This window comes from Haliotis rubra, unplaced genomic scaffold (assembly GCF_003918875.1).
Source record: "Haliotis rubra isolate DU_JTF1 unplaced genomic scaffold, ASM391887v1 Scf12, whole genome shotgun sequence".
Classification (NCBI taxonomy): Eukaryota; Metazoa; Mollusca; class Gastropoda; order Lepetellida; family Haliotidae; genus Haliotis; species Haliotis rubra.
Window position 1 is genome coordinate 3,262,564 of NW_025765114.1, and position 25,940 is coordinate 3,288,503.

General features: G+C 39.2%; 1 protein-coding gene across 1 annotated transcript; it reads right to left on the reverse strand.

Moving 5' to 3' along the window:
* Window positions 1-22,916: 22,916 nt before the first annotated feature.
* Window positions 22,917-24,084, reverse strand: LOC124262016 (uncharacterized Nudix hydrolase NudL-like; the record flags this gene model as incomplete). Its single annotated transcript, XM_046696435.1, has 2 exons — window positions 22,917-23,916; window positions 23,976-24,084. Coding segments are annotated over 2 exons (681 nt in total), but the record flags the coding sequence as incomplete, so codon positions are not given.
* Window positions 24,085-25,940: the final 1,856 nt, after the last annotated feature.

Below are 25,940 nucleotides of genomic sequence, written 5' to 3' on the forward strand. Positions count from 1 at the left end.
ATATATGTTCTGAGACTGAAATAGAATCTTTTTAAATAGACTTTAGGCTGATAGGTGTAGCAAAATAGTCTCAGAGAAAAATCTTATTATACGCACAAAAATGCAATGGCGTCCATTGAAACCTATCTTACTTTCATATATACGAACAAACCTTCTTTCTTTTAAACACGGTAAATGGGTATCTTCACCAGTGCTGTGCACCAGAGGTGAACTTCAAAGAAATAACTGAGGACCCACACTCTGTGACTTACCTATAACTGTGATGAGACATTTCAAATGGCAACAGCCTTTTGGCCTTGCTGGGCGACAAGACGGGTGAATTCAATTTTCGAACAGAATACCATTAGTTGACACTTCAGACGTCTAGATTGCTCTGTTATCTTGGTCATTTAGAGCAAGCCACTTAGTGTTCAAATTTCATGGAAAAAACGTTTTGCTTACAACTAAGCTTTTAATTAAAGGTTACGTCATCTGTCAACTCGCTGCGGGATGCTGTGGCAAGTATGACCTTTCCACAATCACTTTATATCTCCTTTGTCACTGGCTCTAACATTCTAACTAAAACACTGTGTTAAAGGTGGGTGTTACAGTACATGCTCTTTCGTGAACACCCGGTATCCTCACATAACCTTTCATCACTATTTAGCCTCCGTCCGCCATCAGAAACCTGTTTCAGCCGATACTCGAGACTTCATCTCCGGAAAATGCAGAATTGCCTTATTGTTTTATTTCTATTACAGAGGGTTGTCCATGGTTTTAGAACTATTCATTTTCACATGAATAAGTAACATGTCCTCCTATCTCTGAAGTTATTCAACTATTAAATGTCTTAAAAGATGTTTTTCTACTAACAATGTATCTATTTTTTGTTTGTTTTATATATAATGCAAAAAATACCAAAATTACAACTAAATAATAAAGTTATTTCTGATCTTTACTTTCCCTCTACCCTTACTTTGGCACACTTCAAACGTTCTCCTATATCCTAGGTATAAAACAAGAAATAGAAGTCAACCATTTCACTGTAGCCATCTGCTCTGTGGTGGTAGTGACAGGAATGAGTAACATTCTAGGAAGGGTCATTCTAGTTAAACATGGTAGCCTCATAAAATGGCCTGTTTCTCCGAAATCAAGAACCCGTGTTACTAATAGAATAAAGATAGGAATGTTCTGCCTGTACAATCAACTTATACTTATTCTTTAAAAAATTAGCTGAAAGTGGCAAAACTGAAGAGAACTATTTCAGGAAAATGAATATTTTCTTGAAGCTATGGAATCAAATTGTCGCATTGTCGCACTTCAGACACTATTTGTATGAATTAATACGGGCGACAACAGTTCTGGAATTCCATACAAAGCTGATGTTGATAACTCTTGAAATATCACTAACTGTCTGTCCAAGAGAGAAATTCAAAACAACATCTTCACAAATGTAGATGCTTAGATTCCGGCAAACAGAACTCTCTTCAGTGTGGGGCGGTGAGTTAGCCCAGTGGTTAAAGCGTTCGCTCGTCACGCTGACGACCCGGGTTCGATTTCCCACATGGGTACAATGTGTGAAGCCCATTTCTGGTGTCCCCCCGCCGTGATATTGCTGGAATATTGCTAAAACAGCGTAAACCTAAACTCACGCACTCACTCTATTCGTCGTGGGCTACAAATCACCTTTCTCCAGTTTTAGCCCCGGTGTGGAATATGGATTCATTCCTAGGAGGAATGCACAGCAAAATATGGGAAGGCTTCGCTTCATAGGCTGCAGTTCATAATTTCTCTCGGGTCGTTGTCGGACAACAAGAACACATCTAAAACATAGCAGCTCGATTTGACGCAAGACCCTACCTTGAGAACATAAGAACATTTAAATTTCCTTCCATTTATAATTATATGTGCAACCTGTGCATTTCGTAGACTACTGTATAAATGTGGGAGAAAACGAGTGACACAGTTATGTGTCGTCTTCAGCGGCCTAGTTATGTAGGAAGGTGAAGCAAGCGCCTATGGCATGGCCACACCTTCCCTGTCAGGTTAACCTTGATACAATCGAAATACCTGTACTTCACGTTAAGGCTTGTTTACCCCTTTCAAATGCTTGTTTGTTTTGAAATCACATCTGACACAATATGCGTTGGAATTACTGAATGCATTTGTATCCCCTAACATCTTTTGACAGAGATACACCTGTCACGTTAATTATCCACAGAGCAGGATACATTATTCAAGAGATATTTCGAGCACGCGGATATAATTCAAATGTTAGTGGACTGAAACAAAAATAAGTAATAAATACGTGATATCACAGAGCGTGAAATTATCTATGAATATTCATTAAAATTAATAAGTATGTTTAGCTGTATTATTCGCCTGACGTGAAATGTAAATGAATACAAGCACACGCCATGTTTAGCACTACTCAGACAGTCTTTGTATTCCTCCGCACGAGCAGACAGACACAGCCAGGGCACACGGTTACGCCGAGCTATATAGTTACGTCATTAAACATTGCAAACATCGTGAGTCAGACCCAGACATCGATAAGACAGAAACAACATCCAGGACGGAGCTAATAAACAACCCTGTGCAGATTTCTGCAGCTAGCAAATTCATATTCCGGTAGGGCTCCCCATGTCATATGGAACAATACAAATGCACGCATGCATGCAAGTGCTTGTTTGGCGAAGGCATAAAGGGCATCTGTTCTTTTCAGCACACGGTGGATAAAAAGTGGTCGGTGCTTTTAGTAGGCCATTGAAACGGTCCTTTTTTCGAATAGAAATTATTGATATTTAAGCCCGGTGTCATGTCATTAAAGGCACATGAAATTTAAGCAGATCTCCCTAGTCTAACGACATGTAAACAGGTCGAGAAGTGAGTGTTCGGAGGATCATTTCTATTTGAACTAAAATCAGTAACTGAATACCTAGTAAACGTGAAAACAGGTGTCTTAAAATTAGTAATTAGAACCTGACTGTTTCATGCCTAAGGATACTAATCGCATGGCAGTGGTTACACTCGGTATATCTGTAAAGGCTGACGACAGTGCGGACTCAAACTAACATTTGACAAATAAGGCCACACACAAATTGGTCATGCTTCTCGTCACGTTTTTAAAACCTACTTTGCAAGTAGGTTGATAAATGTTTTTCTCATTTAAATTTTTCCGAAAATCTCTTCTTAATTTCATAATTGTTTTTAGAAGAAATGTATAGTGTAAGTTTCATTCAATACGAATTACGTATTCCTCATGGAAGGTATGTTTTTTCGTTTGCACGAGGTACATTAACATTTACGACTTCGTAACGAACAATAATCCTAAATTGATAATAGAACTACATTTAACATAATAAACTGAAATAAATAAAGTCTTGAGTCAGTGTTTAGGTTGTTCGGAGATGAAAAACAATAGCATTTGGTAAACGTGGCATAAGTTACCGTTATGTTCAGACCCCCTAGGTTACGCATTTAGTCCTCGAGAGGAGGTAATACCAGGGACAAAACGAAGCTGAAGAGGAGTGTTAAACAGTATTCCTGACATTTATTCCTGCTCGCAGTCATTTTATCAGAAAATGCCGAATATATAGTATGTCTTATAAAAACAGTTGTATCAATACGCTGTGGTTTATAATTTATTCAAGAAAAATGTTGTTGTTTTTCCTTTGGGATATTTTACAAGAGACGTCAGGAATATTTCGGACAATGGTTACCGGAAGTAGCATACTGTTAAGAACAACTGGCAGGAATATTCTGGACAATGGTTACTGTAAGTAACATACAATCATTCAACAACTGGCAGGGATATTCTGGACAATGGTTACTGTAAGTAACATACAATCATTCAACAACTGACAGGAATATTCTGGACAATGGTTACTGTAAGTAACATACAATCATTCAACAACTGACAGGAATATTCTGGACAATGGTTACTGTAAGTAACATACAATCATTCAACAACTGACAGGAATATTCTGGACAATGGTTACTGTAAGTAACATACAATCATTCAACAACTGACAGGAATATTCTGGACAATGGTTACTGAATATTCATGGACAGGAATATTCTGGACAATGGTTACTGTAAGTAACATACAATCATTCAACAACTGACAGGAATATTTCAGACAATGGTTACTGTAAGTAACATACAATCATTCAACAACTGACAGGAATATTTCAGACAATGGTTACTGTAAGTAACATACAATCATTCAACAACTGACAGGAATATTTCAGACAATGGTTACTGTAAGTAACATACAATCATTCAACAACTGACAGGAATATTCTGGACAATGGTTACTGTAAGTAACATACAATCATTCAACAACTGACAGGAATATTTCAGACAATGGTTACTGTAAGTAACATACAATCATTCAACAACTGACAGGAATATTCTGGACAATGGTTACTGTAAGTAACATACAATCATTCAACAACTGACAGGAATATTTCAGACAATGGTTACTGTAAGTAACATACAATCATTCAACAACTGACAGGAATATTTCAGACAATGGTTACTGTAAGTAACATACAATCATTCAACAACTGACAGGAATATTTCAGACAATGGTTACTGTAAGTAACATACAATCATTCAACAACTGACAGGAATATTCTGGACAATGGTTACTGTAAGTAACATACAATCATTCAACAACTGACAGGAATATTCTGGACAATGGTTACTGTAAGTAACATACAATCATTCAACAACTGACAGGAATATTCTGGACAATGGTTACTGTAAGTAACATACAATCATTCAACAACTGACAGGAATATTTCAGACAATGGTTACTGTAAGTAACATACAATCATTCAACAACTGACAGGAATATTTCAGACAATGGTTACTGTAAGTAACATACAATCATTCAACAACTGACAGGAATATTTCAGATAATGGTTACTGTAAGTAACATACAATCATTCAACAACTGACAGGAATATTCTGGACAATGGTTACTGTAAATAACATACAATCATTCAACAACTGACAGGAATATTTAAGACAATGGTTACTGTAAGTAACATACAATCATTCAACAACTGACAGGAATATTCTGGACAATGGTTACTGTAAGTAACATACAATCATTCAACAACTGACAGGAATATTCTGGACAATGGTTACTGTAAGTAACATACAATCATTCAACAACTGACAGGAATATTTCAGACAATGGTTACTGTAAGTAACATACAATCATTCAACAACTGACATAAATATTTCAGACAATGGTTACTGTAAGTAACATACAATCATTCAACAACTGACAGGAATATTCTGGACAATGGTTACTGTAAGTAACATACAATCATTCAACAACTGACAGGAATATTTTAGACAATGGTTACTGTAAGTAACATACAATCATTCAACAACTGACAGGAATATTCTGGACAATGGTTACTGTAAGTAACATACAATCATTCAACAACTGACAGGAATATTTCAGACAATGGTTACTGTAAGTAACATACAATCATTCAACAACTGACAGGAATATTTTGGACAATGGTTACTGTAAGTAACATACAATCATTCAACAACTGACAGGAATATTCTGGACAATGGTTACTGTAAGTAACATACAATCATTCAACAACTGACAGGAATATTTCTGGACAATGGTTACTGTAAGTAACATACAATCATTCAACAACTGACAGGAATATTTCAGACAATGGTTACTGTAAGTAACATACAATCATTCAACAACTGACAGGAATATTTCAGACAATGGTTACTGTAAGTAACATACAATCATTCAACAACTGACAGGAATATTCTGGACAATGGTTACTGTAAATAACATACAATCATTCAACAACTGACAGGAATATTTCAGACAATGGTTACTGTAAGTAACATACAATCATTCAACAACTGACAGGAATATTCTGGACAATGGTTACTGTAAGTAACATACAATCATTCAACAACTGACAGGAATATTCTGGACAATGGTTACTGTAAGTAACATACAATCATTCAACAACTGACAGGAATATTCTGGACAATGGTTACTGTAAGTAACATACAATCATTCAACAACTGACAGGAATATTCTGGACAATGGTTACTGTAAGTAACATACAATCATTCAACAACTGACAGGAATATTCTGGACAATGGTTACTGTAAGTAACATACAATCATTCAACAACTGACAGGAATATTCTGGACAATGGTTACTGTAAGTAACATACAATCATTCAACAACTGACAGGAATATTCTGGACAATGGTTACTGTAAGTAACATACAATCATTCAACAACTGACAGGAATATTTCAGACAATGGTTACTGTAAGTAACATACAATCATTCAACAACTGACAGGAATATTTCAGACAATGGTTTCACTGTAAATATTTCAGAACATACAATCATTCAACAACTGACAGGAATATTTCAGACAATGGTTACTGTAAATGTAACATACAATCATTCAACAACTGACAGGAATATTCTGGACAATGGTTACTGTAAGTAACATACAATCATTCAACAACTGACAGGAATATTCTGGACAATGGTTACTGTAAGTAACATACAATCATTCAACAACTGACAGGAATATTTCAGACAATGGTTACTGTAAGTAACATACAATCATTCAACAACTGACAGGAATATTCTGGACAATGGTTACTGTAAACATAACATACAATCATTCAACAACTGACAGGAATATTCTCAGACAATGGTTACTGTAAGTAACATACAATCATTCAACAACTGACAGGAATATTCTGGACAATGGTTACTGTAAGTAACATACAATCATTCAACAACTGACTGACAGGAATATTCTGGACAATGGTTACTGTAAGTAACATACAATCATTCAACAACTGACAGGAATATTCTGGACAATGGTTACTGTAAGTAACATACAATCATTCAACAACTGACAGGAATATTTCAGACAATGGTTACTGTAAGTAACATACAATCATTCAACAACTGACAGGAATATTCTGGACAATGGTTACTGTAAGTAACATACAATCATTCAACAACTGACAGGAATATTTCTGACAATGGTTACTGTAAGTAACATACAATCATTCAACAACTGACAGGAATATTTCAGACAATGGTTACTGTAAGTAACATACAATCATTCAACAACTGACAGGAATATTCTGGACAATGGTTACTGTAAGTAACATACAATCATTCAACAACTGACAGGAATATTTCAGGACAATGGTTACTGTAAGTAACATACAATCATTCAACAACTGACAGGAATATTTCAGACAATTCAACAACTGACAGGTTTTCTGTAATGTAACATACAATCATTCAACAACTGACAGGAATATTCTGGACAATGGTTACTGTAAGTAACATACAATCATTCAACAACTGACAGGAATATTTCAGACAATGGTTACTGTAAGTAACATACAATCATTCAACAACTGACAGGAATATTCTGGACAATGGTTACTGTAAGTAACATACAATCATTCAACAACTGACAGGAATATTTCAGACAATGGTTACTGTAAGTAACATATTCTGGACAATCATTCAACAACTGACAGGAATATTCTGGACAATGGTTACTGTAAGTAACATACAATCATTCAACAACTGACAGGAATATTCTGGACAATGGTTACTGTAAGTAACATACAATCATTCAACAACTGACAGGAATATTCTGGACAATGGTTACTGTAAGTAACATACAATCATTCAACAACTGACAGGAATATTTCAGACAATGGTTACTGTAAGTAACATACAATCATTCAACAACTGACAGGAATATTTCAGACAATGGTTACTGTAAGTAACATACAATCATTCAACAACTGACAGGAATATTCTGGACAATGGTTACTGTAAGTAACATACAATCATTCAACAACTGACAGGAATATTCTGGACAATGGTTACTGTAAGTAACATACAATCATTCAACAACTGACAGGAATATTCTGGACAATGGTTACTGTAAGTAACATACAATTTATTCAACAACTGACAGGAATATTCTGGACAATGGTTACTGTAAGTAACATACAATCATTCAACAACTGACAGGAATATTTCAGACAATGGTTACTGTAAGTAACATACAATCATTCAACAACTGACAGGAATATTTCAGACAATGGTTACTGTAAGTAACATACAATCATTCAACAACTGACAGGAATATTCTGGACAATGGTTACTGTAAGTAACATACAATCATTCAACAACTGACAGGAATATTCTGGACAATGGTTACTGTAAGTAACATACAATCATTCAACAACTGACAGGAATATTTCAGACAATGGTTACTGTAAGTAACATACAATCATTCAACAACTGACAGGAATATTTCAGACAATGGTTACTGTAAGTAACATACAATCATTCAACAACTGACAGGAATATTTCAGACAATGGTTACTGTAAGTAACATACAATCATTCAACAACTGACAGGAATATTCTGGACAATGGTTACTGTAAGTAACATACAATCATTCAACAACTGACAGGAATATTCTGGACAATGGTTACTGTAAGTAACATACAATCATTCAACAACTGACAGGAATATTTCAGACAATGGTTACTGTAAGTAACATACAATCATTCAACAACTGACAGGAATATTCTGGACAATGGTTACTGTAAGTAACATACAATCATTCAACAACTGACATAAATATTTCAGACAATGGTTACTGTAAGTAACATACAATCATTCAACAACTGACAGGAATATTCTGGACAATGGTTACTGTAAGTAACATACAATCATTCAACAACTGACAGGAATATTCTGGACAATGGTTACTGTAAGTAACATACAATCATTCAACAACTGACAGGAATATTCTGGACAATGGTTACTGTAAGTAACATACAATCATTCAACAACTGACAGGAATATTTCAGACAATGGTTACTGTAAGTAACATACAATCATTCAACAACTGACAGGAATATTTCAGACAATGGTTACTGTAAGTAACATACAATCATTCAACAACTGACAGGAATATTTCAGACAATGGTTACTGTAAGTAACATACAATCATTCAACATTTTACTGAATATTCTGGATGTTTCCTGATGAAATTATTGAAGCATGACTTCCATGACCTTTGGGCATATACATTAAATACCAAATCTAAATGTTTTTTACTTTTCGAAGGGATAGGCCATATCTTGAGGCTATCCTACGTTACTATCAGAAATCGCCAAAGAAACTCTTCATTTTTAATATCTCCATAGATCATACAATAACCGTCTGGTGGTTCGAATGGGAAACTAAATACCCAGTAAACAAAGCTTCTCCCAATAAACAACTAAAATGTATGCAGGCTTCTCAAACTGTGTATCGTTGCTCGTGTTATCAACCACTGGTTAGCCGAGACCAGACTCGATCATTTCCAGGCCGATATATATATATATATACTACCCATCAGAAGTTTAGACTCACTAGTGTAAATGTAACCACTTACTTCAGGCAACTGTTCTAAACTAGATTTTGCAAAATACTCCATAATGTTTAAAGGTACTGTTTACACATGAACTGATGTATTGTAAAACAAATTCGTAACATTGAAAAGATTATTGTCATGAGTTCAATAAATGATAAAAATCAGTGAAAATTGGCGAATTCTTAACAAAACTTTACACCAAAACGCAGCTGTTCACATGGACGATATTTGCCCATGCTTTTCAGCAATTTGATGCATGATCCTCGTGCAATTCATCTGCATAAGGTTTGGAGTTGGTTCCCCTAGGTTAGTGGAGAAATCAATCTTCGATGTAACCATATATATATACATAACATATAGTGATTGTTTTGAGTGAGTGGAAACCTTTGAGGGGAAGTATATGTTGGAAGACTGGTGACCGCGACTCAACACAGCATTTTCTTACCATTGTAATACGAAAATCACAAAACATCTTTATCATGCATCGAATATTTAATTACTTGACAACTTGGCAAAGGCAGTAGCACGGCTTATCTGTGTTGGAAAGGTGCGTGGAAGTGATCTGTTCTGTGCCGCCTCCGAAGCATGCATTCAGCATATAACATTTGCAAAACTATCTTTCCTTGCAATGCACTTCTCACCCACCGGTATCTTTTGATAACCGTATGTTTTATGTCCAGGCTAAATTAAGCATATGCCATTTCTCCAAGCTGTGCAGAACATATAAGTTGGCGTGGCGAACGAGGTGCACAGCAGCTTCCTCCATTCGGAACCACTCGTAACATTCCGACAAGTCGAACTATTACGGATAGATACGAGTGATGCCGACTACCGATTCTGCCCCGGGTCGACCATGGCTACGGTCGTGCTCGGTGGGAGCTGCTGGGCATTCCGACATCCCACCTCCCATTTTCTCTTTCCCCGATGTCTGTGCAAATGTTTAGCCACTACTGGCCCTGGATGTAAGGCGCCTGTGTCAACATGATAAGTATTGTTAAATGTCATGCCTCGCCTAAGCCTAGGATGTGGTGTATAGAAAGGCAGTAGGTACATGGCGAACCCTAGTGTTAGGTGATACGGCTGTAAAACTGTGTTGATAAAATCATTTGGATGAAGGTTGGGTTTAGAGGTTACCCAGCCAAGTCATGCGTTGGTGAGAGATATTATAGGTATACCTACAAATTTATAATACAAAACATACGTGAATCTTTACATGAAGCAATTGCAAGTTGCATTTTAATGTTTTGAAAATGCGTTGAAAAGTATGAGAATTAAGTTGAATTAGTGGTTGCTTTGAGTTTTTCTTTCGTTAAATTCATTTTTTGTTATCAATATCTTCGAAGTGGTGAGGGGGTTGTGAAGTGTGTGTGTGTGTGTGTGTGTGTGTGTGTGTGTGTGTGTGTGTGTGTGTGTGTGTGTGTGTGTGTGTGTGTGTGTGTGTGTGTGTGTGTGTGTGATGTAGTGTGGTGCAGGGTGTTTGTGTGATGTACGCGTGTGGGGGGTGGAAGGGGGACATGTATGTATGTGTGTGTTTGGTGGGGGTTGTGTGTGCGCGCGCGTGTGTTGTTGTTGAGGGTGGATGTGCACAGTATCCAAGAAACTCACGGCTGAGAATGGCCCTACGTTTAAACACATATGACATAAATAACTGTACTGTAAAAAGGTTCACTGTTCCCCCCAATAAGATCGCCAGGGCAGTGATATTTCTGGTGACCCACCTGCTGAACAGTTTGACCCTGACCCTATAACAGATGAAAGTGTATCGGGGTCTGATGCACTGTATCTTTGTCGGAAATTTGGGTTCTGGTGTTACGTCCAAACTGTGATTTCACTGATTTGTTTGTTTGTTTGTTTGTTTGTTTTTAATGCCGCAACCAGCAGTACTCCAGCTACATGACGACAGCCTGTAAATAAATAAATCTGGTTCCGACAGTCAGGTGATCGATATTACAAGTATTAATCCCCGCGGTCAGGGTACGATGACATTAGCAACTAAATGCAAGTCACCGATCCTGACGACCCGACCCATTTCTTCGCCATTTACGACCTTTGGAGGTTGTTGGCGATGTAGTCAAACCCGGAACGCCGCGGAGTCTTCTTTTGAATCATTCGTGACCAACTCGTGTTATTCCGGGACAAGCCGAATACCGAATATTCTTGCAGGTTACGGAAAGGGGCGAGTGGTGACGAATGCTTTTGAATGTTTGCGGTGAAGGAAATGTAACTTGCAATATATTAATCGATTACAGATTTCTCAGAAACCTGGATGACTGCTGGAATGTGTAATACTGAGTTCGTCATTGAAATTGCTTTGAAATGTATTTCGACATGTGTGAAATTAACATGCGGAGAAAAGTGAACGTAATAGGTGTGATCAGGGATACGAACCCCTGACAAGAATAACTGGCAGGTGTAAACCCTAAACTGTCATGTACACAAGTTTCCTTATATTTTATCATGTGGCTCGATGGGTGGCGTTTCGCTCGTTATGGACTAGATGAGGGTTCGGATTTGTCACAACCGAGATACCCACATAAGCGCTGAGAAAGCTCCACTAAGAACCTTGAGAACTTAAGTTCTGATTACATCCCAGTTGCGTGGATTGATGCCCATGATGTCAGTCACTGGATTGTCTGGTCCAAGCTCGATTATTTACAGACCGCCTCCATATAGCTGGAAGATTGATGAGTGTGGCGTTAAACAACTAACAAACACACGTTCTTCACTGAATATGTCGGTTCATCCATTCCATTTACAAGTCACCAGTCGACCGTGACAGTACAACCACAGTGGCTGTCAAAGTAGAACTTGACATCGGTCTGCTGTATCTAAGTACTTTACACGTTGCGTGTCATGTCGAAGCTGCAGTTAAGCTATGTCACGAAGGCCTGAAAACAGCCGTCTTCGGTTATAGATAATCTTATGTTAAATAATTAAGCACACTGCATTCTACTTGTATGCAGCCTACAACAGCGAGTGTTGTACATTGCGTCATGACACTCGACGTTGCAAAACAGTGTCATGTAAACTATCAACTGATGTCTCAACATTTCATATTTGTCTTTTCAGGTAATGTGTATGTAAAATACAGACTTGATTGCGTTGAACATGAAAATCAATAACCTACTGCGCATGACAGTTCTATTTTTCCAGTTAATGGCGTGAAGGTCTTTCCTTGTTTAAGAATAAGGTGCATCATTCTTTGAACAGAACTAAGTCTGTCGGAATTCCTAAACATAGGTTTACCACTGTCTTTACTTTAATATCACTTGGAATAATGCTTCTTTCAACAGAGCAAACATAACGAGGCGTCTGTGAGACCCCCAGTGTCTAAATGTAGGATGTGGTGGTTGAGAAGAAGAGTGGTACGAGTCAACAGACCCTTGGTCCGGTGTGTCAAGGCCAGCATTGCGCCACGACTACCGTAATGGCAATGCTTTAACATGGACGTACGATAATCGCAACATTGAATGTTGCCTTCTTTTCGCAACCAGAGGTCAAATAATCTATATCACTTTGACCCGAATGCCCATGCGATCGGAACTGGAGTTGCTGTTCTGCAGTCATGGTATCGATCTTAGAAAACGCTGACTGGCAATATACTGTCAACGCGTGCAGACGGCATCCAGACACGATTAGCTTCTGGTGGTGACGCCAACTTATGACACTGGCTGTGTAACCTACACACAATACACGTTATATCTCACGGTGATATTCGATGTCAAGGACGGGACACATCACTCTATCTTCAGATAACGTGATTCAATAAACAGTTGTCGACACATTACGAAAATGGGTATCACTACTGACTGTCACAGGGATCGCCAACAATGACGTGCTTCCAGCCCGGCTGAACAGGGTCAGGCGGCTTCAAGCTTTTTCAGCGTGTAGACTTGGTTGCATCAACACAATGAACGTCAATGCCGCATGTTTGCTCACGACCTCATTGAAGTTGTGATGATTTTCCGTTGTATTCTTCCACAGACCGTCTGTTCTCGCCCCTTGAAAGCACTGATCAATATGTAGCGTTGTAGTACCGCCGGTCAAGTGATGTCGAGTGTTACAGTCCCTTAGGGGGTGTTTCAGTACATGTGTATACATCTCTGAAATATGTATAGATCTCTGAAGATCCGTAGTAAACTTGGTCTTCAGTAACCCATGCTTGTCATAAGAGGCGACTATCAGGACCGGGTGGTCAGGCTGGCTAATTGATTGGGTGGCCAGGTTGATGCATTTCATCGATGCTTATGATGTCAGTCATTGGATTGTGTGGTCCAGCCTCGATTATTTACAGGTTGACATCATATAGCTGGAAAATTGCTGAGTTCGGCGTTCCACAACAAACTGATCCTGATCCTGTCAACTAGAAGCTATTTCATCAGTAGCTGAGTTCAACAAAACAATCTTAAATCTACGTCACCTTTAATTCGCCGACTCTATCGTAGATTTACGACTGTCGCAAGTCTATGTTGAGGTATGGAACTTACGATCACCTTAGCACTCAGACTGTCGCAAGTCTATGTTGAGGTATGGAACTTACGATCACCTTAGCACTCAGACTGTCTGCGCAAGTCTATGTTGAGGTATGGAACTTACGATCACCTTAGCACTCAGACTGTCGCAAGTCTATGTTGAGGTATGGAACTTACGATCACCTTAGCACTCAGACTGTCGCAAGTCTATGTTGAGGTATGGAACTTACGATCACCTTAGCACTCAGACTGTCGCAAGTCTATGTTGAGGTATGGAACTTACGATCACCTTAGCACTCAGACTGTCGCAAGTCTATGTTGAGGTATGGAACTTACGATCACCTTAGCACTCAGCTCAGACTGTCGCAAGTCTATGTTGAGGTATGGAACTTACGATCACCTTAGCGCGAAGGTTGTTTTGAACAACAGCCCCCAGCTGTCTGATTTCAAATAACACTAAATTGAACAACACTTAGCTCAACAAGATGCTAGTAATATGTGGCGAGGACAATGCAGACTGCGGCATTAAACAAAATGAATTCAGTCAACGACAGAGTCCCGTGTGAGGCCACGTCAGTGACGTCACTGAGAAGGATACCGAGCAGCAACTGGTTCCGGTGCCCCGGGGCTCCACATCTGTACAGTCTCTATACACTGATGGACCACTGATAGCCGGCATCCGTGACCACTCGTGCTAAGCAACAAACAGGTATGTTGCAATGACGTCTGTTGGAGCGGGGATATCAACATGGTGCTGCAGACGAGGGACAATACTTACTTACTTACTTAATGTCGTGTATGAAACAAGAATGACGCGATCTGTGGGAAACGCCTATATTACTTACAGTGACAATAAAGCTACCCATTTTGCAACAACAAATAAAGCAAAATACACCATTACTTGGTTTATTATATCTGCTTACAAATACACATGAATGATATTAAAAAACACCAAAGCACAACACAATTAGCCTCGACTACCTTATGTATCCGACCCGTGAACATCCGGGTTAGAATTTATCTTCAGTAACGCATGCTTGTCTTAAGAGGCGACTGATGGGATCGGGTGGTGAGGCTCGCTGACTTGGTTGACACATGTCATCGGTTCCCAATTGCGTAGATCGATGCTCGTGCTGTTGATCACTGGATTGTCTGGTCCAGACTCGAGTATTTACATACCACCGGCATATATACTACCCATCAAAAGTTTAGACTCACTGAAAGCACTCACTATATGTTATGTATATGTATGTGGTTACATCGAAGATGAATTTCTCCACCAACTTGGGGGGAACCAACTGAAAACCTTATGCAGATGAATTGCACAAGGATGATGCTTCAAATTGCGAAAGGCATGAGCAAATGTCGTGCATGTGAACAGATTCGTTTTGGTGTAAAGTTTTGTTAAGAATTCGCCAATTTTCACAGATTTTAATCATTTACTGAACTCATGACAATAATCTTTTCAATGTTACGAATATGTTTTACAATACACCAGTTCATAACTAAACAGTACCTTTAAACAGTATGGAATATTTTGCAAAAAGCTAGTTTAGAACAGTGGACAAGTAAGTGGCTACATTTACACCAGTGAGTCTAAACTTTCGATGGGTAGTATAGCTGGACTATTGCTGAGTCCGGCGTAAAACTAAACTCACTCACTTATGTATTCTTTCCAACGTGGGTACCAAATATGTCCGTACAGATTTTTACTTACTGGTGGAATGCACGCATCAATATCAAACTCTGTTGTAAACAACTGCTTTTGTAACTATATGATTGAGTGAGTGATTAACTTCTTTGAGAGGCATAAAGACGTTGTTCACCAATATACTGTTATCCTTCTCTGAATGAGTAGTTTTACTCCGCTATTAGCAATATTCCAGTAACATCACGGATCGAACACCTGATATGGGATTCACACATTGTACCAATGGAGATTCGAACACTGGCCCGGCTTTTACCACTGTGCTACCTCACCGCCCCTTTGTCATTAAGTGTAACTCGGACACATATAAGGTCGACATGCAAATCAGGGCCTAGATTTTGAAGCTCTCTTAGCGCTAAGATAGTCGTAAGTGCCATACATTAACATTAAGTTACGACTATCTTAGCGCTAAGACAGCTTCCAAAATCTAGGCCCAGCTGCTTTGTTCAGCTGACTTACTAGTATGTGTACATAGTTAAGCTTATCCGGAGATGAAAAGCCTCACTTATCAAGACATAATCCTATGGGCTTTCGCCTTGTGAATGTTTTTATACTATATTGTGTATACAATAAAGAAGAAGTTGATATCCATAATATTTTGTCATATACTTGAATACCAACTTCCTGAGCGATGAAACCTCTTAGGATGTGTTCGATCTGAGTTACAGTGAAGATAATGACCTTGGCCTCCTTTCACAAAGCAATAAGGTGATCGGAAGTTACTAAGGTAACCTTAGTGCAATGTTAAAGAATGGGAGTTACGGTTAACCTTAGTAAAGGTTGCTTCGTGAAAGGAGCCCCTGGTCCAAGCCACTAGTGAGGCAAGAAAGTTCATGAATAGTGTCACGAGATTTATGGAAGCCTTGCAGGTGCTCATCCCAGCAACATGAACACGTGTTCAGATTTAATGGATAAAATGTGATAAAATATTAAGAAAAACAAAAATCACTCACTACTACTTAAGGGGAGCTTTGGGGACAATAGACAGACGCAGCATATGAAGTTCACAAGAATCTAAGCAAGCGTTGTAACGCGCCAAAAGGACAAGGTGTGATGGGAGGTCTTTTCGACCCACTGGAAATGTCAGATTTTATGTATGTACATGTATAAGTATTAATAATATGAAACTGATCACACATGTTCCCAAGGCTGGAAACTGACCTTTCTCCCCTTTTACTCTAAGAGTTCCCCGCAGTTTCCACATCTGACGTAGTCATGTATACTAACCAAAATAAGTACAGGGGCGTTTAGAAAGATAATTGTCCGAAATTGCGCTTCTACAAGAAAATATCCTCCAAAGATTCATTATCCCTATGTTCTTTTGTTCAGTACATATGCGGCTAACGGCTAAAGGAATCCAAAGTGAGCCACTCCGATGCTTAGACCCATGTTTTACCGTCACTATACACACTTGAGGAACACATCTCACTGGGTCCAAGACATGCCCCTTTTGTGAATTTCTAAAATGAAACAACTTTGAGAAATGTGGTCCACTTATATGTGCAAAACACGGAGTATTGAAATGAATGAAATCTAATTCCTATTCCTATGAATACATAACTCGCTAGCCTCTTGTCAGTTTGACAAAGGTTTCAACAGTGTCAAGATTCGCGCTCGAGCATTCAATGCATGAAATAGGGTCAAATCTCGTTGTTTCGAACACGTAGAGACTTGGAAAAAAGTTAATGTGACCCCGGGTTCGAGACAACCCAAACCCATGAAAACAAAACATCCTATTATTCAAGATCGTCACATGTGATCTCGTCATCTTTAATGTGTTGTCTATATGAAATAAATAAAAACGTGGTGTAGGAGAACATACATTGTTTTCAAAGGATATTTTCTTAATGCATGCATTTGTATATGCAAACCAAAGTACTGAACATGATGGAATCGCAACGACCAGATGTCATTGATTATAATGTGATTCTCAACGAGCACTACTGAGATATTTTGTTTATTTTGGGTTGTAACTACCTGGGCCCCGTTTCACAGAGCAATTGTAGCGCTACGACTGTCGTACCTCCTATACTGTAACATATATACTTACGACAGTCGTAGCGCTACGACTGTCGTACCTCCTATACTGTAACTTATATACTTACGACAGTCGTAGCGCTAGGCCCTGGGTCTATATTTTCGAAGCTCTCTTAGCGCTAAGATAGTCGTAAGTTAATGTATGGCACATACGACTATCTTAGCGCTAAGAGAGCTTCGAAAATATAGGCCCTGGTTTCAGAAACCTGTCGTACCTCCTATATTGTAACATATATACTTATGACAGTCGTAGCGCTACGATAGATTTCTGAAACCGGGGCCTAGATTTTCTAAGCTCTCTCTCTCTTAGCGCTAAGATAGTCGTAGGTTAATGTATGGCACTTACGACTATCTTAGCGCTAAGAGAGCTTCGAAAATCTAGGCCCAGGGCCCTGACTAAATTAATAACAAAAAATGATAATCGAAAATAATAATAATAGAAAATAATCTTCAACTGATGATGAACATAGTCCGAAGAACAATTATTAATTTGGTGTGCCCTATAATCTGTTGTGACATATGACCCAAGTGACTATATACATGTCAATACCATTGCCCACTTAATGGCATGTTACACCGCGGAACCCCGCGCTGCACTATAGCTTGCAGATGTACTCAGTACCCCGTACCTCCACCTTACAGCATGCTGACATGCAATGGGCCAAACATGTCACCGTCTATCCATTGTCGGTGGCTACACACAAAACTAATTATATATTTGACCTTGCGTCTGATATAAATAAACCCACCGACTAAATTTTATCAGCGGAACAACAATTCGCTCTCGGGAACATTTGGCCGCCAAATGTTACTTGGCAAAACGACCGTCGCGGAATGTCGGTGAGGCTTAAAATACCTCCCCAAGTGGTATAGGTCTCAATAAACATTTACCGGTAATTGGCTATGTCTGCGAATGAAGAAAAAGTTCATTTTCCCATAAATTGCGTCAATAAAATCGCACAAACAGGCAGTGTTGTTTTACAAGCATGATGTTTTACTTCCAGTGGTGAATGGATAAACCATTACGACATGGAGATACTATAAGCCTGCCTTCCGTCAGTCGACTGTGTTTTCTTCATAAGGCGGTCTGGCAGTGTTCTCGTGTATAGAGACGCAGACATGCCACGCGGAGAAATCATTACATAAACTAAACCGCCACACGAACAAAAGAAGTTTAGTTACAGGAACCATGCACAGTCAAAGATATACATGCATAGGCTTTGTTACCTGTTGTGAATAATTAATACTTACCTTGCCCGCTGTAGTCTCTTCGTCATGGTCTGGCGTGCATTTCTCATTAAATATAACGGCATATAAGATGGAGATGCTCTATAGGTGCAAGGTTCGGAGCCAAATGAACAAAATGGTTTCAGTAAATGCCTGCATATATACAATTACTTCGTTTTATCCGCTGAAAGAAGTTTTCTCATTTCAACACGACTGATGCCAAGTGTTTAAAGTGTTACTACGTTGATAATGTGTTTTATATACTGCACAAGAGATGGAGATCAGGAAGAAACGCGCGAAGGGTAAGAGTTAACGATTAACCGGCAGGTACTGATGTTATACTGGATTAACGCAATGAAAAGTCCTCATGCATTCGGGTCTATGATGCTGAATCTGCCATGTACAGAACAGATCGAACAGCAGCTGATATCAATGAATGAAGTAGCCCATTCCCTTGAGGTATAGTTCGCAAACGACGAGAAACACTGGTTACAATGAACTGAAATTTCCTATAGATTCTACAATCATTTAGGCGGTGTATGCTGGGGTAACGACTGCGCCTGCCTGTGTTGTGTAATGGGATAGTAACGTGAACGAGTAAAACTGTTGAATCAAGGTACTGTGAATTCTTCCCAATGCTTAGACATCAGTGTGGCAATTCATTGGAATTACCTCCCCTGTGAACAAAATCGTTATAGTTATCTCCCTTTGTGTTTTCAAATGCTCAGTGTAACTTTATAGGTTTCATTTCGTTGTTCATTGACAGCTACATGGGCGGAACACTATATTTATTGTTTCGCGTCTGGCGGTCTCCAAGGCACATCAATAACACAGGACATATGATACAGGCATAATGTTGTGTGTGGTCATGCATCGAAACATATCTTAAACAATGTATTCTACTGAATCACTCCACGTGAGCTGTGTCCTTACTAGACTGTGTAAAACGTGGACTCAAAAGCACTTCACTCCAAACCTGTAAGATACCAGAGAATGAGATGGACTAATGATAATGATGATGGGCTGTACAACATAGCGATGCTCCTCCTGCCAAATCAGCCATGTTTTATCAGACATCTATAGACTCCTTGTACTGATGGAGTACTGATAGTCGCACGTCGTGACAAACTCAAGTCAAAATCGCGTCGTGCACAGACAGCTGACTGTTGGCCAGGGGGTGGAAGGGAGTGTGTCACCTTTATGGAGACATTATATATATTTTTCAGCTACAGCTGCTGAACAAGATATTTTATATTAAAACTGTAAGTCAAGTATTTATTTTTTAAAATCATCCATTTTGCAACGGTGACAGACCGGGAAAGCCACATTTCAAAAATGACTATTGCCGGGAAGGCCACATTTCAATTACATGGCTGTAGCCGGTAAAGCCACATTTCCATTAGATTAATTAATTAATGGATTACCGTAACCGGTAAAAGAGTGTCCCCATGTATAATATTGTTTACACAAGAAACGAATAATCTTTCCTACTCACAAGCGCGGTGTTTAGCTTCTTCACTCGGAGTTTATTACTCAAAATGGAACCACATCCGGTGGTACATGAGTACATAATGCAGAATATACAAAGTATGCAAATACGTGACAGAGAATATACGCAGTGATTACTGAAAGCTAGAACATATGTTCATCTGATAAATTTAGATAGGTGTTTGATTGTTGAAATTTTAGTACTTGACATCCATTTTTTATATGTAGAGAGATTAGGGAAGGAACAAGAGCTATCTTCTAGGTGAGAGATGCGTTGTTGGCTAAAATATGAACATCTAAAGATATAATGGAATTCATCCCCAGCTAACTGCGGTTACAAAGGTCACATCCTCTTTCATTTCTTGCGAGATTCGTCCATCTCCCACTTTCTACTGGCAATTTATGGTTAGATGTTTTAAAATATAGAATGGGTTTCCAAATATTTTCAGATAGTAGTAAGTATTTGTCGAGTGAGAGTGAGTTTTTAAAAATCTTATAATATGGTCCTTCCGATTTTGATATGATCAGGATTGGGTATAATGAAAGGGGTTTACAAATACATCCGGTAAGCCGCATTTACAAAATATATGTTTCTCATGATTTAGCCAGGGAGCATCATCCATAATATAATGTATAATGAAAGCTGCTATTTTGTTGTTTGGATGGAAAAATTTCAATTTGCACCAATAAGTAATTAATCGTTTTGGAGATTTGGAGCTGGATAGGTTGTCTTCAAAGTTCTCTATAAACCATAATGTTCGGGGTGTTATATCTAAGACTGGTAGCTAATTTAAGGAAATTAAGATGAACACGTTCAATTATGTGATATTATTATTATATGTAATATACCTATTAGTATATCATATTGTGCTAATTATAGAAACAAAACCGTTGTGATCTGAATAAAATTATGAGGAAACATGTCTTGTTTTGTTAATACGGTAACACGTTTGAATCACTAAGCATGTTTTGACAGCATAGCCGGGAGAGCCACATTCCGTGTTCACGCAACCGTAACTATTGTCGGGAGAGCCACATCAATTTAGGCTATCTGTTTCGGCAATGTGGCTCTCCCGGCCTGTAACCTTTGCAACAATGCTAGTTTAAGACACACAAATTCTATTCTTTCTAGTGTAACTTCGCAAGTATCTTTTTTTTTGACAATCTATTCTTTGTCATCAATCTGATTCAAAACATTTGAGCTATGTCCAGTTGAGCAAAGTCTTCTTGAATCAAGATAGTTGAGCTGATTATCCACAGTCAACTTTTGGCTTATTCCACACAGTTGAGCGGATGATGAGCCATAGGTATTCGTATGGCTGATTCCAGAGATCTGAGCTGATGACCCTCAGACACCTTCTGGCTTATTCCAAACAGTTGGGCAGATCAAGAACCATCTTCGTATGGCTGATTCAAGAAATCTGAGCTGATGATCCTCAGACACCTTCTGGCTTATTCCACACAGTTGGGCAGATCAAGAACCATCTTCGTATGGCTGATTCAAGAAATCTGAGCTGATGATCCTCAGACACCTTCTGGCTTATTCCACACAGTTGAGCGGATGATGAGCCATAGGTATTCGTATGGCTGATTCAAGAGATCTGAGCTGATGACCCTCAGACACCTTCTGGCTTATTCCACACAGTTGGGCAGATCAAAGAACCATCTTCGTATGGCTGATTCAAGAAATCTGAGCTGATGATCCTCAGACACCTTCTGGCTTATTCCACACAGTTGGGCAGATAAAGAACCATTTTCGTATGGCTGATTCAAGAAATCTGAGCTGATGACCCTCAGACACCTTCTGGCTTATTCCACACAGTTGGGCAGATCAAGAACCATCTTCGTATGGCTGATTCAAGAAATCTGAGCTGATGATCCTCAGACACCGTCTGGCTTATTCCACACAGTTGGGCAGATAAAGAACCATTTTCGTATGGCTGATTCAAGAAATCTGAGCTGATGATCCTCAGACACCTTCTGGCTTATTCCACACAGTTGGGCAGATCAAGAACCATCTTCGTATGGCTGATTCAAGAAATCTGAGCTGATGACCCTCAGACACCTTCTGGCTTATTCCACACAGTTGGGCAGATCAAAACCATCTTCGTATGGCTGATTCCAGAGATCTGAGCGGATGGCCCTCAATCAGTTCCTGGCTTCTTCAAGACAGTTGGGCAGATCAAGAACCATTTTCGTATGGCTGATTCCAGAGATCAGAGCTGATGACCCCCAGTCACCTGGCCTATTCCAGACAGCTGAATTGATGGACCAGCAACCTGGATCGTCTTAAACAATCGTACTATTTGTTACTTACAGGTCGCCCTTTACAGCTTGAATAGTGCTTCATCAAACATCAAACACATCTGACCGTCCACCCGCATGCCTGCTTTCACACAACGGCATCCGCTGCAGCGGGTAGAATTCATGAAACAGTGTCGACTCAGGATGCACGACCACTTGGAATAAACATTTTGAAGCTCTGCATGAAAACACATAACCAAACTACAGTATACACACACGTACATATGTATTTTCAGTGACAAAAAATATGTGTCAATATTCGCATATATAGAGAGAAATGTAGAAACAAGGCTCTACAATCAAAGTATAGAAACGTTATAAATATAATCAAGTGAGAGTTCATTATCCATGGAATGATACGTTCACCCAAAACCTTACGTAGTCAATTTGCAACAAGCTTTAATTGATACAGTCCTAGTATTTCATTTAAATCAGATTGTATACGTTTGCCACTCTCGAGATACCCAAGAATATGGACAAACTACCTGACAGACAATTAATCACAAACGATAATTACATTCCAACGATCAGTAGATCCTGACACAGCTAAGGGACACAACAAATTTGTGCAACCCTTGATCACGATCATCAGGGGACGTAATATTCTTGGATCCCAAGTCATTTCACTTCCTAAAAATCAAAGTTTGGGTTGAGACTTTGTGTTTTCACACATGTATAAGAAGGAATCTTCTAGATCCTTCACCATGGCCCGGTCGATCCGCTGTTGCTGAACACTGAGACACTGATTGTTTCTTGATAAACTATCGCAGCCAGCAATACACATATCCATGCTGTTACCCCCCATACAGAAACCTCCCCTCTCAGTCTCGCACGGGAAATGGTAAACCAGCAATTTTAGGCCTAACAAAGTCGTTTCAGTGGTCGCGAAGTCTTCCTGTAGAAACCTCGCTAAAGGAACGGAGGACACAAACTCAACTTCATCTGGAACCGGCTTGAAACCATCTGGTATAAAACCAACTACTGGGAATGCGGAATAATTTGGTTGGAAGAAGGTTGGGCCCAAGCAGCTGACCACCTCTACTTGTGATGGGGGAAGTCCTATTTCTTCCTCAGCTTCTCGCATCGCTGTTGCAACGTCATCCACATCGTCTTCGTGTTTTCTCCCGCCCGGAAAGGCTACAGTCGAGGCGTGATGACGTAATATGACTGAACGAAACGTCAGTAGCACATGTAGGGTGTCGTTCCGAAAAAAACAGAGGTACGAGCACGCTGCTCCGCCGGAGATGATCATGCACAGAGTCAGGGAAGGTTTGGGAGGCCCGGATGTCGTACTTTTCCAAACGAGCTTTTACTTGATCGACAGTCGGTGAACTCAGTGCGTAACTCGCCATCATCGACTTCCAGAGCAAAGTCGTTTCAGTTTCCTCCAGTGGCATCTAAATATAAAGACGGCCAACTGATATCTCACTAAACATAACATCTCACTGTAACAGACAATGACTGTTATCTGTTCAAACACATGGTCTTTATCAACATGTCAGTGTGACTATCTTAAAACTGGGTCTGATAAAGATGACGACTGAGTCATCTATCGACATATTCCATATCGAAGGCTTGGAACACCTTGACTTATGTTGTAATATTAATACATTCACATCAACAACGCGATAAACTCCACAGAGTTTCGACAGATGTAATGAAATAAATCAAAACAGAGGAATACCTCCAGCTATTGTCTACATGAAAAGGACATTAGGTATGTTGCCAAATAAGAATGATGAATTGCAAAATAACTCAAACTCGGGAGTAGTCCCTTAAATGTCAATACAGTATACGGAAGGAACCCACCCCAACAATATTTGGGGGGTGGGGAGTGTAGGGGTGGTTTATTTTTATACCAATCTCTTGAAATGTTGTTCAGTTTAGAAACCGTTATGTTATCATTATGACTGACTGACTGAGTTTGGTTTTACACCGCTTTTAGCAATATTCCAGCAACATCACGGCGGGGAACACCAGAAATGGGCTTCACACATTGTACCCTTGTCGGGATTCGAACCCGGGTCTTCGGCTTGACGAGCGAACGCTTTAACCACTAGGCTACCCCACCGCCCCTATCATTATGAGTACAAGTTGACATCTTTAAAAGAAGGAGGAACAACTGTTATGAGAGCGGGTTTTTTGTAATTTGTAATATAATTGATTAAGTTATAGTTATTATTGGGTCACAATGTTTAACGTTTTGAGTGTGGGTTGTGGGTCACATTTCGCATCATATATGTTCAATGGCAATAGTAATTTAGCGGTACGCCTTTTTGATAGCGCTCCAGAGTTGCCTCCCTTGGCTTTATTTTGTTTTAAATGCCGATCGCATGTTCGACGAATTTCGATAACTGAGTGGATAAAGATGCAGCCTATCTATACTAGAATGCTCGAGAACTGTGACAGAGCTATATAAAGGCTGGTTGTTGTGTTGTGCCACACGGAATCATACACGGACTTTTCATATCACTGGGGTTGTGTACATCTGTCTGCCATTGTTAATCAACATCGTTAAGACTTACTGTCCCTGCCTATTCGTCTACACTCATTGTATACAACCTTCAATCAATATATCTGCTCTCACTGTAAATGTCAAGACTCTGGTGAGTTAATATTTTATATTTGTGACCCAATATTATAGATTTGTGACTCAATTGCATTGAACTAAGTATCAGTATTGTCATTCATTGTAGCTTGCTCATTGTTTGCTCAATATATTATTGAATATTTTAGACTTGTCTGTGTTCTATTTTGCTGGTTCAAAGTGGCCTCTTATACCTTTTGTCATGGCAAATTGTTAACCATAACACAACGCAAACACACACAAGCTGCACAATACTGAGATTAATATTCGTCTCATAAAAATTGTTTTCTTAATCAGAGATCTGAGCTGACAATACTCAGTCACCTTCTGGCTCATTCCAGACGTTTGGGCAGATTATGAACACTATTCGTATGGGTGATTCCAGAGATCTGAGCTGTTGACTCTCAGTCACTTTCTGGCTTCTTCAAGACAGGTGGACATATCATGAACCATCTTCATATGGCTGATTCCAGAGATCTCAGCAGATGACAGACCCTCAGTCACCTTCTGGATTATTCCAGACAGTTGGGCAGATCATGACCCGTCTTCATATGGCTGATTCCAGAGATCTGAGCTGATGGCCCTCAGTCACCTTCTGGCTTATTCCAGACATTTGGGCAGATCATGACCCGCCTTCGTATGGCTG